This window comes from Cibotium barometz, chromosome 34 (genome assembly GCF_041138505.1).
Source record: "Cibotium barometz isolate CiBa-2024 chromosome 34, ASM4113850v1, whole genome shotgun sequence".
Taxonomy (NCBI): domain Eukaryota; kingdom Viridiplantae; phylum Streptophyta; class Polypodiopsida; order Cyatheales; family Cibotiaceae; genus Cibotium; species Cibotium barometz.
Genome location: NC_141079.1, coordinates 22,043,634 through 22,058,984, shown reverse-complemented (window position 1 = coordinate 22,058,984; position 15,351 = coordinate 22,043,634). Strand labels below are relative to the sequence as shown.

Sequence of the window (15,351 nt, the reverse complement as noted above, 5' to 3'; positions counted from 1 at the left end):
GTATCCATCAACCAGATCAATGATGCTTCTGAGTCAAGTCCATCAACCAGATCAATGAACCATTCTGCTTCTAAGTCAAAGAGGCATCATACTGCTCACAAGGATCAACACCTGTTACGGTGCAAAGACAAGTCCTGGAAACCTGCTGAAGACCACGCAAGGCCTTCTGAAACCTGTCAACCACCCCCTCTAAATTCGGAACCACAAAGCCTGGAAAAACCACCTCCTTCTGCAAGTAATCACCTGCCACTTGCTTGGCTTTCCGAAAGGTCCCCGTGGAAAGAACATCCTCGTCTACTGGAGGTTCTTTGTCCCGAATACGACGAGACATCAGAGCATAAGTGACTTGTTCAGTTTCCTCTGACTGACGAACACAAGAACCACCAACATCAGTACTGGAGAGTTCCTGCCAACTGCTGCCATCTACTGGCAAGCTATCCACCATTTGGTCCCGGAAAGCCTGTACCTGCAACGTATCCGCACACAAGTGGCCATTACCAGACTGCCACTCATCACAAACCTCAGGACCTAGGAGAGAGTGCTGAAAGCTTGTAAACTCCATTCTCCACTCCGCCTTCCCAAACCACCTGGCCTGTTGCTTTGTCCCGGAGAGCAACAAAATGCTCATCAAACTCCACCCGTACGCCAGTCTTGCAAACCTGATGCACTGACAATAGATGAAAACCAAGTGACGGAACATACAACACCTGGGAGGAATGCTTCCCCCCTCTGTCATCGGGAACTATCTCCATCCTGCCCTCACTGTGAACTGGGATAGTGGATGTATCCCCAGTAAGAATGTGACCAGAACACCTGCAGAGATCCTGTAAACCGGAACGGGAAGTAGTCATGTGCCTGGAAGCACCACTATCTAGAATCCGCTCCCGAGTATCCGTTGCGGAGTCCTCAAATCTCCTCCTTGCCTGAAGAAACATCGGTGTCCACCACCTCCAGGTGCACAAAAGCCGGAGTCTTCATGATTGCTGCCGAGGAATCTTCACCCTTCTCGGTCTTCCGCTTGGGACACTGCCTCCAATAGTGGCCTTTCTCGCCACAATCATTACAGGTCCTCTCTGCCTTCAGTTTCTCGGGGTCAGCATCGGACTTCTTCTCAGAAGACTTCTCTGATGAAGCGTTCCCTTTGCTCGAGTTACGGCCTTTCGACCGTTGGCCAGTTAAGGCCTCCGAACCTCCACCCTGAGGAGGGTTCGTGAATCGTTCCTCCTGGTCCAGGACCATGGACACAAGCTCCTCCCACGTGATGGTGCTAAGCCTGCCACTGGTAATCAAAGACGAGTAAAATGCTGAGTACGAAGAGGGCAAATGTGACAACAACGTTATGGCCATATCCTCTGACGATATCTCTTTCCCAGCCTGAAGAACTTCCTGCTGAAGAGCCTGCAGCTTGTTAATATGCTCCCGCATCGTCGACGACTTTGCAGGGTTCATAACCCGCATCTGTACTTCCAAGGAAATCCTCTTCATGGGCGATACCCTATTGTAAAGAGAAGCCAAATGCTGCCATATACCTCTGGCCAACGTCATATGCTTTACATGATTGATTACCTATGGTGTGCAGTTGAGGAAAATAAACGAACGGACCCTGGCGTTGACACGATCCCACATCTGTGTCTGAGCCACCCGGTCCTTTCGCGTCGACGGTAACTTCCCTTCCTCTACTTCCGGTCGTGGAACACCAACAACGACGAAATCAGCGAGGTCGTAAGACTCCAGAACAGATTCCATTATAACCTTCCATATGCCGTAGTTGCTCCCGTCCAACTGACGGTCCACCGGGAACATGGGGAGTGTCGGGATCTTCACATGCCTCTCGGCCATCTCAAATAGATCTGCCATTGCGGGGAGGTACTCTGAAAAGGGTGGGTGGGTGGGAACAAAGAAGAACTAATACCTGCAAGTGGCTGTCCAGCAAATCAGCCCGCCGTTCTCTTGCTTCTCCTCTTCCCGAACAGTCCAAAACAGTCCACCAATCAGCCACACAACAGTCCCCCTCTTGCTCACACAAATCCCAAGAACTATCTAGAGCCTAGGCTCTGATACCATGTCAGAATACGCAGCGGAGATGATGACCAGATCTGGGAACACGAGCAAAATGCATGCAGAATAAAAACAGAACAAGAGAGAGAGAGATGTAGGCGTGTAACTCTGCTCTATATACACAAGAAGATCCCGGATATGATACACTAGTAGCAAGGGGGCTAGGGGCCTATTTATATGCCCCCATATGAGCAATCGGCCTGCTGAAAAAGGCACCCCACGACTGCATCAAGTCAGCCAGCAATATGCAGCCAATCGGCCAGCACTGAGGATCCACGACTCGTCAAGTACAGTCGGCCAGCTCCAGTACACCGGCCAGCAAATGGATCCTCCTGCCAACTCAGGGCTGCCTCCCAAGCCACAAAAAAATGAAAAAAATAGGGGAAAAATGCGGAGAGTGGGGGAAAATGATAAAACACCTCATAAGGGCGGGCACACCCACAACAAAGGCCCTGGTGTATAAAACTGGACAGGAGATAACTTCTAACAAGATCCTCCACTAAGTGCAAATGGCAGATGTGAAGACTCTCCCTAAGAGACCTGGCTGAAAACTTTCTATGTTCGTACATGTGGCTTGATGCAATGAAGCACCCTAGGGGTGTGCTCGACTCGAGAAATGAAAAAAGTTGACACACACACACATGCATCTCCTTCACGCTCATCCTCTAGTTCAAAAGAAGCCTCCTCCTCGAACTGCTCCTCCAATTCTAAAAAAGCCACCACCTCAGATTGCTCCTCCAAGGTCCTCAAACAATCTTTCACGATGTGCTCGGTGGAGAGACGGAGTCACAATAAAAGCATTGTCCAGTTCTACCTAATTGAATGGAAGAATATATAATATTATATATCTCATAGGTCGACCGATCAACAAATGTCACCGTCTCAAAAGAAAATTCTTTGTTATTGGAGAATAAAAATGATAGCTGTATAACATCTATCTGGAGAATCTTCTTCACCTCAGCCATTGTGGCATGACAATCTTCAGGGGTGAGGCCAGTCACTGAGGCTCGTCCACTTGCCTTGTCCTTATCATCTTTAGCCTTGGACTAGCTACCCTTGTCTTTGCCTTTCTATTACCCCTGTTGTGGAGTCCCAAACTTGGAACTCTCCGGTGTCTTGAGGGTTATAGAAAAATGATCATGAGGTCAATGTGCACGAACATCTAAGTACACAGACAGTTTCAAACCATCCACAAATCTCTTAACTTGCTTTGATTGCCAAACAGTCCTTGGGAGCATGAGCAAAAGCTTCCACAAACAAGCGAGATAGTTGATTATCGATTCACCATGTTTCTGCATAAAACACTCTGACTGCTTCTCCAATTCAAGCTAATAATCTATGGAAATAAGCTGCTTCAAGATTGCCTTGCAGGCAAGTTGCGACAATCATCCCAACAAGCCACAAAATGGTGCCTAAGGTGGTCTTCCCACCACAAGGGAGTGGCACCTGTCAAAGCCGTATGCACTAAATGGAGCTGAAAAATACCTATTGCTGCAACATGGTAGCCATCTCGCGGGTCCAATTGATGATGACCTCTCCATTTAGCTTCCCATTGAACTTAGGAGGCTTTAGAAGCTTTAATAATTGAGATCACTACTAACGAGGCATGGAGGAAAAACTCAGCAAACTAGTAGTCTCCCGACGTCAAGCCGATGAAGGCAAGTGAGAACTGCCTAGGAAACCCGTTGAAGGGAGACTCCACAAAAGAGACCGTCAGTGATGCGAACGACGTCACATGCTGACTACGCACAAGTGTAAAATGGTGACTATCGGACTAGGAGCGAAGCTCATCCTTGCCTACATCCAAAAGAGTGAAAAATCCTCCTCCAAAAAGTTTTGCCACTTAATTCTCAAAATCGTCCAACACTTGCTCCGAAGTAAAAGCCCTAGTAGATTCCAGATCCGGAATACTAGGTGCTCGAGGTGCCGTGTCACAATCCTCCAGAGATCTGTGCCATGCGGAAGGATTTCTTGGAGCATAATGGATTCACTCATGTAAAGTTGGTGACTTTACTGAGTGATTAGAATTGGTGGCTCTAAGTCAGTAAGAAGAGTTGGTGACTGACTACTACGACTCTGACTACTATAGTTACGCATTCATGCAAGGTTAGTGACCCTAGTGTCTGCATAAACTCATGAAAGAGTTGGTGACTTTGTTCAGTGAGTATGTTAACTCAGGGAAGGGTTTGTGATCCTAGTGAGTTAGCTGGGCTCATACAAGGGTAATGGCTCATTCAAGGGTAATGGCTCATTCAAGGGTAATGGCTCTAGTGAGTACAACATTTGGATTCAGCATGGGTGGTGCCCATGGTCACGACCGTTTTTGTGTACAAGATGGCAAGTTGGGAGATTTAATCCAAATTGTCGCGCACAAGCATTTGCCTATGAAGTGCACTTGCATGTGTGACTTGTTTTGTTTGCCTAGACATTGCATGGTATTTTGTCTGTGAATGTCCACAAGCATCGGGGATGCCTAGACACCCCGTGGACGCGCATGTGCACACTTGTTTGGGACTAAGGCGGTGAATTTTATGTGTTTTGCAGATGGTAAGTGTGCACACTCAACCTTACTTAATTATTATTTCTTTGTTTACTAAAGTCTATGGTTGCAGGTTCACATTTATTAAAGTTTGGGCGGACAAACTTATATTTTATAAGAGAGTTCACATCGGGCTGGACTATTTTATTGAGCCGGGACCAATTATGAGGTTTGGGCACCCAGGCACTGGACCAAAAGCCCACGAATTGCTAAAAGAGACCAAGGAGTTATTTTTGACATCCACAAGTTGCTTTTCTAGGTGCTTGGGGTGTGGAGCAAGCTAAGGGAAGCCAAGAGAGCTCATTGATTGCTTTTCTAAAGAGCACATGGGCTGTGCACAGCAAAGAAGGGAGATACAAAGCTGGCCAACTACTTCTCTTCTTCTCTTTAGTGCTGGAACAGAGTATAGGTGGCTGGTCGACTGTTGATGTACCAGCAGCAGAGCTGGCCGACACTACTTCTCTTCTTCTCTTTAGTGCTGGAACAGAGTACAGGTGGCTGGTCGACTGTTGATGTACCTGCAGCAGAGGCCGACTACTCCTCCTCTCATCTTTAGTGCTGGCGGGACCAGACAAGTCGCACATAAACTCCATAGGGCTGGTTGACTTTCTGTATTGATTCTCTTTTGGCTGGCTGTACTGAATTACAGCAAATCTCAGCCATACTTCATGGGATTCCTTGATGGAACAAATACAGGTTGTGCCAGACTTCAACACGGCTTCATAGGATGCAAAACGATTGGTCTAAGTGCTGTTTTGGGCCTGTTTGGAGCGCACAATCGTGTAGACAGCCGTGAAACTAAGGAACCATTGGTGACTGTTAAGCCCAAGTTGGTGACCAAGGGCTTGGTTTCATCGGACGGCAGTTGGTGACTACTTCGGCCCTAGTTGGTGACAAAGGGTTGGCTTTATTTGGACAACAGTTGGTGAGTGCTTTGGCCTTGGTTGGTGACCGAGGATTTGTTTTCACTATTGGGCAGTCGGTGACTACCTTGCTCTGTTTGGTGACCACGAGCTTGTATTGTTTTGTTTTCCACAGATTTGGATAAATCTAGTGCTAGCTGAGGATTGGAACTCCCGAGCACCCACATCTTGTACAAGAGAACAAGCTTGTATTGTTTTGTTTTCCACAGATTTGGATAAATCTAGTGCTAGCTGAGGATTGGAACTCCCGAGCACCCACATCTTGTACAAGAGAACACTCTATTGGTAATATAGATACCTCCACCGGGGGGGGGCAACTTCAGCCCCTAATGCTGTGTCATGTGCAAGATTATCTTATCTGGTTTCAAAATGTATATGTACATGATGTATGTGACAGATGTGTTGATTCATGCTCATGTTGTGATGGATGTTGAATGTATGCTGTAATTTGGGAAACTAGTTTTCTGTATTACGTGTCCGCTTGTGACATGCCGACTCCATCCTATCAATGGAGGCAAATATAGCCTCCATTTTCACCACCTACGTGTCCATGGATGCCTTCATGCTGAGAAGCAAATCGATGAGTTGTGACTCCATGACAAATATCAAGTAATCAAGGACTAGGAGAAAGCATGCTAATAGGGACAGCAAAGGTTATCATTAATAAATCCATGTGTACTGCATATGTATAACAAGATGGTTATTTATAGCAACAATGGGCACTATACAAGTGTAACATGGGTTATTGTTGTCATAACGTCACTATTGGTCAAAGTTCAACCAAGACTCAGGCTATGCATATGGTAGAGCATGGGCTGGCATGTCGAAGGAATAGCATGGATTTGTGGGAGTCAAAACTTAGTCCCTCACTCAAATGTGGTTTAGAGCATAGAACCAACAGTTGGAAGGTGAGTTAGCCTGCACCCCTCTTAGGGGGTTTGTACTAATCACTCGTGTTTTGCGTTTAGGAGATCCATGGCGTTGTAACACTTGATATCAGAGTGACCTACACACGGAAGTTATCGTGATGCACAAGAAAAGGTCTCAGTAAGCTTTTCGGTTTTACTTTTCATGGATTCGCAGGATCTAGCTTTTCTCTACGCTTTTGTGCTCTCCTATAGGTTTCTAGGTCTTATCAGCAAACACTCCAAACAACCAATGTCAACAAAAGTGGGGCACTACCTTTGGGTTGATAACACATATAGCTCCACTCCAATTTGCAGCACCTAGGCATGATCTTAGAGCTTAAGCTTGTCGTAAAGCTTAAAGCCAAAAGCTTGTCTCCGACTTCACACAACCCTTTGTCTCTACACGATCCAATTCAGTCTTCGCAAATTTGAAGGTTCACAAGCTCACATGATTGGTATTTGTCATATGTTGAGCTTGGCGGTCGCATGGCGCACCCTCTATAAATGACTAATTCAATTACTGATTTTTGGAATTGCTTACACTCTAGACCTATAGACTCTTCAGTGTTTAATATTCATGAGACCTAAAGCTGAATTTCAGCTTCAGCGAGATCACTCCCTACTCTTGTCTCCATATGGTTGATTTTTATTTTATCATGAGTAAACAACGCATCAATGCATATAATGCACCAGCCTCTCAAACACACAGTCACATGGGTAGGTCCCATTATTTCACGTAAAAAAACCTGGCTCACTCTAGTTTCCATGCAGGTTCAATAAAGAGTTTCAATAAAGAGTGATAGCAACAATCCTCGTCACACATGCCTTGCTCTGACCTCGCATCCTATAAATAAATCTTTACGGCCTGCAAATGATAGAATACTGCAAAGCTTTACTCTTCTTTTGCAAAAAGGAGACTTCTATAAGTATGAGTAAACCTCACAAAATCACAACTGGAAGCTGAAGCAAAACAAAACCCCAAAATGTACGTTGATCTCAACTAATGGGACGCACAAAGGTGCCAAGAGAGTCTTGTGGGGGTCGTTGAGCCTTGATCCCACTCCCCATGAAAACAGTGCACTTTGTATGTGCAGATCTAGGTCCCTGTATACTAGCCCATGTGAATAATATCTCCCCATATAGTACAAATGCACTAAGTGTCATGTATCTGAGTGTCCTCAATAGCCAATGTACATCTGGATTCTGGCCTTCCAAATCTGCAAAGCTATGATACTAGCAACAACCTCCCAAGTAGTATCAATCCTCTACGCAGGTGGTCTATACCATAGTAACATAAAAACCCATTTTGCCCTCTTGAAACGGCATGAAACGTTTCGAAACAAAATAAAACCTGCCCATCGAAATGGTGTTTCGCCCAAATTTAACGTGAGATTAAAAAAATAGGCGAGAGGTTTTTTTTTTTTTTTGCAAATGCGATTTTTGCCGTCATTTCCATCCTTGTTTTTGCCCATTTGCCACTTGACGCATCCAACACTACTTCTTAGCCGCAACCTGTTGCTCTGCCTCTTCTCCTTGTCCACTCCTCCTTTTCGCTCCTTCACTCCTTCTCCTCCATGCCTCCTCTTCCTCTTCCTTTTTTCTCTTTCTCTCTCCTCCTCCACGGTCCACCCCTCCTCTTTCCTCTTCCATTTTCCTCTCTCTCTTCTCCTCCACGGTCCACCCCTCCTCTTCCCTCCTCCTCTTTCCCCCTCCTCTTTCTCTCCTTTTCTTGTCTTCCAACTTTCTCTCCTTTTCTTCTCACCTCCTTCCCTTTTCTTCTCACCTCCCTCTTCCCTTCCAACTTGTTTCTTTCCTCCTTTCTTTCTCTCCTTTTCTTGCCCAAATTTTGAAAATACCAAAAAACCTTCTCCCAAAATCATGAATTTCATATCCACTAGTTCCAAAACATGCATCTTCATCTTTCTGTTGGCTATGTTATAAATTTGATATGTGTATATAAGAAGTGTCATTTCGAAACCTTTGCGTTTCGTCCAAAACAGACAAAACAAAACGAAACGAAACCTTCGAAACAACGAGACGGACGAAGCGTTTCATGTTACTATGGTCTTTACTAGGTACGACTCATGAGAAATATCTTGTAGCATGCAGCATTGGACCACACCTCTGCATATCATTATGTCAATGTCCTGGTCTCTGCCCTCAAAAAATATTAGCTTTACTCTTCTTTGAAATTAACCACTTTAAAATCTAGCTGTAAGCACAACAAAAACATCTAGAAATAATAAGTCCGCTGGCTCCCTGTTGCATTTCATAATGAACAAAAAAACATATGCAATGAAGTCTTTGGCCTGCAGCAATAAAAACAATCTATGGGATCCTTCATCAAATCTCTCAACTAAAAACAAGCAGTTGGCTTTGGGACACTACCCATTGTCTTCAAGCTCAAGCTCAACACTTTTTTTTTTTAAACAATGGAAAGGGTACTCCAGATACAAGTATTAGGTGAGCAGCAAAATGGGATCTATTTATGCTACAAGTCAGGTGATCTGACTGAGTTGCAGGCCAGTTGCACATCAAACAAGGGACGCCATGCAGTGGCCAGAAGCATGCTAAGCATGCTTGCATTCAAAAGCAGGTGGTTGCACACGAGACACAGAACAGTGAAGAAGTAGCAGATGGGGCCCACCAGAAAATAAATCACTGCTAGGAGCTAGAATAGTAATTGCTTCAATGCTTAAGGGCTCTCGGTAGAGCCATCTTCAATTTCTAGCTCAAAAGGTTTTCCTAGCCCCTCGTAGTCGAAACCTAAAAGACTTCAAGCATGGCTGCAGTGCATCTATAACCCAAGAGCATGCCTGAGATCCTCCTTTATTTCAGTCATAATTCGTGTCAAAAATTTAGAAGCAAGCACCTAAATCTAGAACTTCACCTCACACCTTTTAACCCAAGGAGCCCCTTCAAGACAGTCTGCACCGTCAACAAACCAGGTTAGCTCCTCCATCATGAGATACCAATTGATCCTGTGGGGTTCCCAATCACCCCATCTTATAGACAAGCCATTCATCCACAAGATGTGATGCATAGAAAGAACTATGATAAACCTTAATCTTTGTCAATCCCATCACTGTCCAGTGTCCCAAGGTTGTTATACAATGCCGCAGTCCAAAGTATGCCACACATAAGCTTTCAGTCCCAAGGTTGTTATACAAAGGCACAGTCCGAAGTATGCCACACACAAGCTTCGTCTTGAGTAGAAGGATTTTAAAATGACTTTCAACAAATGAAGCGGTGACTAGGGAGGGTTTGAACTCAGGCCATGCCTTGAGAACCTTCAACCCTCGTTTCTAGGCTATGCACTTGTGCTCGCCACACATGCTTGGCAAAATTCAAAAGGGATCTGAAATAAACACTTGAAAAAATCCAAGAGGGATCGGACAACCCAAGATGCACATTTTGCCTGACCTATAGTCCCTTTGATAAGAATCTAAAAACTTCATGGTAAAACAAGACCTGAACCAAACGACTCCCGATAAAAAGGTAGTCAAACAAGACTCAATACCATAAACTTCTATATACACAGTATGGCTTTTGCAGGCCCTGAAGTGATAACACTCACACACACATTTTCATACGAAGTTCCTGTAGCGAGGTCTTGCTGGCCATGAGCTCTAAGTGATAGATTGGAAATCAATAACAGTTATAACAAAAAGCAAGTACGATGGCACACCTCTTGCTTCCAACGGCCCTTTCTAGCTTCCTCCTCCGCATCCTCTTGACCCCCTTCGGGATTGATCACCTCCAAACCCTCATATCCAAGCAAGCTACAAAGCAATTCAGAAATCTGTAAAGATGTCGCCGCTCTTCAACACATAAATCACTTCACAGAATTTCCGATCGACGGACGCCGGGGGGGGGGGGGGGGGGGAGGTGAAGAATGCGGCACATACCTGTTCACGGACTTGTGCATAGCGTTGCCAAGACTGGAGAACCCCGAAGTGATGGCGGCAAAGAAGCCACCACCGCCATTACGATTGCTCATAGCTGGAGATCTTAGGGTTTCTCTTCAACTCTGAGAAAGCTAAGAAAAACCGAGGAAGCTTCTGCCTGTCAAACCCTAAAAGCTTCTCTGTGCAAACACTAAAAATCTCAAAGATCGAGCAAAAGCCTGTGCATGTGATTGAAGATCTGCAGAAGAGCGGCTATGGAGCAGAATCTGCAGATCTAGCTAAGGAAGGAGGGGGATGAACAAAAGCTGGGAATAAAGGGGTAAGATGACCTGCAAAGACGATATGGTTTGCAGCAGACAAATCCAGCTCGCCCTCTCTACGGCAGACTGCTTAAAAATAAGAGAGTAGAAAAAAAAGGCTTTGCCAATATTATATAGACCTCTCTCTATAGGGCAGCTTGTGGTTTCTACTATGAAGACTTCCATCTGGTTGACCATGAGAAAGATAGTCACTCTAGCCCCTTCTTCAATCATTCACAATGTTGATATGTGATATGTAGAAATAAACACTACTTACAAAACTAACATGGCATTGATGCAAACCTGTGCAATAATTGGTGTATGATCCATCCTCTTTGTTGCTTTGCAGAAACAAAGATGATGTGCTAGCTTACTTAATGGTGGCATCGATGCTCGCCTAAGCATGCAAAGCACTAATTGGTCGTCGATGATTCATTCTCATTGCTACAAAGAAAAAAAGCCACCGTTTTGAAACAACATGGGATTCATTTAACATGTGAAGAATATGGCATGGCTTAAAACTATAAGAAAATTTGATTTCGATTGCTCATTATCACAAAAACATTAGAAGTGCACCTATTTTAGAAGTTTGTCAAAAATGATGTGGATGTTCAAGTCGATTCCAATCGTTAAGAACATAGAAGAAGCCTCTTGCAAAATCCTTGCACATCAACGTGTTAAACCAATTGTTGATGAAATTAATACTTTTGACTACACCAACGCTTCTTCTATGCATGTATGTGTGAGTGGGAAAAAAGCAAAAAGAAAAAGAGTATACAAATAGTGTGGGCAAGGAGGTGGCACAAGTCTCTTCTTAAAACTATAATAATAAGAGATTGGTGGATTATACCATATGCGAGAGCATGTGAAGTCGAAGAGCAACATTGGAAACTTAACAATTTCTATGGGTAGGCAACATGCATTTATATTATGCTATGGTGAAGTCTAGATTCTTATTCCAACAAAGCACAACATACAGTTTAATGGAGAGTCTTTTTTCTTCTCAACACTTGAAAGTGTCAACTTGGGTAGCATAATAACTATTTTAAAAATCAAGAAAGCACATTTTTTCTAGGTGGCATTAATTTTTCCATTAGCATATTCACATGGACTATATGAGTAAAATTTATATTGAGGAGAGCATTGTTAGTCTTATTTCTTTGAGGTTAAAATTTTTATTTTTCCTTTTCATTATATAGGTAAATTCTAAAGTATTGTCATTATTTAACTATAGGTATTAAAACAAGCAAGGAGAATGTTCCAAAATGATTTCAGAGAGAGCACCACCATAAGTACATAATCACATTCTATACAACTATGTAACAATTTGCTATTATCCTCTAATTTCATTAATGAAGGTGTTCATCTAAATAGGGGAATAGCACATGACATATTCTTTGTACACATGCCTTTAAGAGTATCTGTCCAGATGACTCTAAGGATATATTCAATAATTCACCTATAATTCAAGTCATAGGTGTAAAATTGTAAAAGAAAATGATGCAAATTTAAATTTTTAGGTTTTGTTGAAATATTTGACAATTAAAAATATTCTAAAAGAATAGGAGGCGTGAGATTTTTGTACAAGATAGGTTGGCTCCCTTTTTTATTTGGTTTGATCCAAGAGAGAGGAGAGATAAAAATATCACAATTTTTTTGAACTAAAAACTCATCCACATGTGTGAATTAGGCGCCTACCTCAAGAGTCTCCCCCTCCTTACCAAGGTGTCAAGGATGGAATGTGATGTGATGTAAATGGATGTGGATGTGATGAGATGTGGATGGGATGTGATGTGATGTAAATGGATGTGGATGTGGATGTGAAGAGATGTGGATGAGATGTGATGTGATGTAAATGGATGTGGATGTGAATGCGATGAGATGAGATTGAGATGTGATGATATGTGAAAGGAAGTGATGTGATGTAAATGGATGAGAATGAGATGTGGACGTGATGTAATGTGGATGGGATGTATGTGATGTGATGTGGATGTGAATGGATGCGATGAGATGTGAATGGAAGACATGTAATGTGATGTAAATAGATGTGAATGGATGTGAATGTGATGTGATGTAAATAGATGTGAATGGATGAGATGTGATGTGAATGGATGTGATATGATGTAAAATGGATGTGATGTGAATCGGGATAGATGTGAATAGATGAGATGCAATGTGATATGGATATGGATAGATGTGAAAGGATGAGATGTGATGTGAATGGATGTGATGTAATGTGAATCGGGATAGATGTGAATGAATGAGATGAGATGTGATGTGATGTGATGTGAATCGAGATAGATGTGAATGGATGAGATGTGATGTGAAATGGATGTGATGTGATGTGATGTGAATCGGGATAGATGTGAATGGATGAGATGCAATGTGAATGGATGTGATGTGATGTGATGTGAATGGATGTGATGCAATGTGATGTGAATCGAGATAGATGTGAATGGATGAGATGTGATGTGAAATGGATGTGATGTGATGTGATGTGAATCGGGATAGATGTGAATGGATGAGATGCAATGTGAATGGATGTGATGTGATGTGATATGGATATGGGTAGATGTGATTGGATGAGATGTAATGAGGATAGATGTGATGAGATGTAATGAGGATAGATGTGAATGGATGAGATGTAATGAGGATAGATGTGATGAGATGTAATATGATGTGACTAGATGACAATGGATGAAGGACGATAGGAATACATATGATTGGAAGTGGATTAAGCAATGTGAATTGATGTAAAAGAATGTGGAATAACGAGAAATGATGTGGAACAATGTGGAAAGATGAGAGTTCGTTAAAAACTGTATTTATGACATGTTTTTAAATGACTGTTTTATGTCAAGAATGCTGGGGAAGCATTTTGACCATCTTGTGAATGAGGTCGTGGAGACCTAAGTGATAAAGTTGCAATAGTAGTAGCTGACGGAGAGTCAACGGAGGACGTCTCGCGTAGCAAGGTCGGTCTTGACCAGCCTCAGTTCGATTTAAATGGTGAGCTTCCGGTACGGTGGATGAGGGACCAAGGAAGCAGCCTATGAGTGAAGCACCAGGTGACCTGTGAAGGAGCCTAGAGGGTGCTGACCATACGGTGCTCGGGCTCTAGGTTGTTGAAGATACCCACACGTGCATCGAGGAAGAAAATGGAACAAGGTGTTAGAGTTGTTTTTCTGAACTCGGGTATGGATCTGGTTGATTGTCCTTGCTAGTCCTCAACGGATGAGTCCACGGCTCTTTTATATGGATCTGTTGGTTGATCTTGTTGATCTTCAACGGAGAGTCCATTTGGATTTTTATAAGTGAATATATTTCCGAGTACTATGAGCTAGGAACTAATGAAAAGGTCCTTGAGTGGATAGGTAGTGAGCATTCTGGTTTTTGCCAATGATGCCATAGGTACACCGATGAAAGAATGATTGGAAATTAGAATTCAACCTGGATATTTTGGAGGATTATGATCAATGATACTATGGTTTCATTAAAAGATTGTTTTAAAGACAGCTGAATCTGTGAAACAGGCAATTTCATATTGGGTGTGTAAGTGGTGTGACTATCTTGAAGTTTGCTTGAAGTGCTAGCTAGGGGGCCTGGGAACTCTTTTCCCTGGTACCCCCGGGACAAAACATAACCAAATTCCTAATTGGATCCTATCACTACAGTGGTTAGGCGGTTGGCTAACCCATGGGACTGGATGGGGTTAGGCTGGACTGATGGATCCCTAAAATGAGACTCAATTCTGTTATGGTACGATAGATGAAGTAAATCCCGGATAGTCCTTGTTCTATGGAAAAGAATAAATGGTTGTGCCTCTCGATGAGGAAAAAAGCATTGGTCTCTATGATCCAAGTGCAAGTCTTTTCCTAAATATGACCATGTGACTTACGGGTTCTGTGGATCAGTTTGGTTAGTTAAGGCTCTTGACTATGTTAGAATAAAAATATCTTGGAGGAATCGCCCGTGCTTTCTGGGCAAGGGAAGTTTTTCCGGGTTCGGTTTTGGAAGAACCGAGGGATTAGTCTCTTGTCCGGATATTCGTGGTGGGCGAGGCCCCGAGTGAGAGGCTCTACCCTACGCAAGAAGTGCTACTTCCGCTAGCACCTTTGAATTCGTTGCGCGGAGGGGGCAAGGATCTTTCAATGTAGCAATAGTAACTTTTAAAACTACATACACTCGTGCTTCCCTCCACACTCTTAGGAATTTATTGCCCCTGTAAATATTTAAAAAAAATAACGAGCAGTGAAATAATTTGTCACCAAGCTCAATTTTAATGTTTTTCTATGTCCACATTGCCAAATTAGTAGGACCACGATCATTTTTGGGAGCACCTATGTATCATCCAAGAAATGTTTGTGGGCATCACATCAAGAAATTGACAACTGCCTACCTAGAGCACCACCCTGAACGACCTTATCTAAATCAATCCATTGATAGAGAAATCTCTAAAGAGTAATCAACCCAAGGCGATATATATAAGAGAGTAGATTAGAGAAATGAATATCTGTTCTCCTGTTCTCTCTCTCAACTCCTTCTTGTGGTGTGCAATTTCTGTATACAAGAAAGAATCCATTTTGTAAAACAAAGTTACTTGGGATGGTTGAGTTACCCACCCCCTTATATGTTGGAAAAGTGGTGATGGAGGGGGAGCATAGCTCTTTAGTGTTAGTGTTTTACTCTTGTATGGTTCGTTATTTCTAAGAATAC

General features: G+C 43.2%; 1 protein-coding gene across 1 annotated transcript in view; it reads right to left on the bottom strand.

The window, feature by feature from the left end:
- LOC147618788 (oxysterol-binding protein-related protein 3B-like) overlaps nt 1-10,929 on the bottom strand; it is a 35,611-nt gene extending 24,682 nt beyond the window's left edge. The window contains exons 1-2 of the mRNA XM_086773833.1: nt 10,337-10,929; nt 10,117-10,210 (exon numbers count right to left, since the gene is read on the bottom strand). Coding sequence (XP_086629959.1) covers nt 10,117-10,210; nt 10,337-10,428 — 186 coding nt within the window. The 5' untranslated portion in view covers nt 10,429-10,929. The remainder of the gene's footprint in view (nt 1-10,116; nt 10,211-10,336) is intronic.
- Between the last annotated feature and the right edge of the window lie 4,422 nt (nt 10,930-15,351).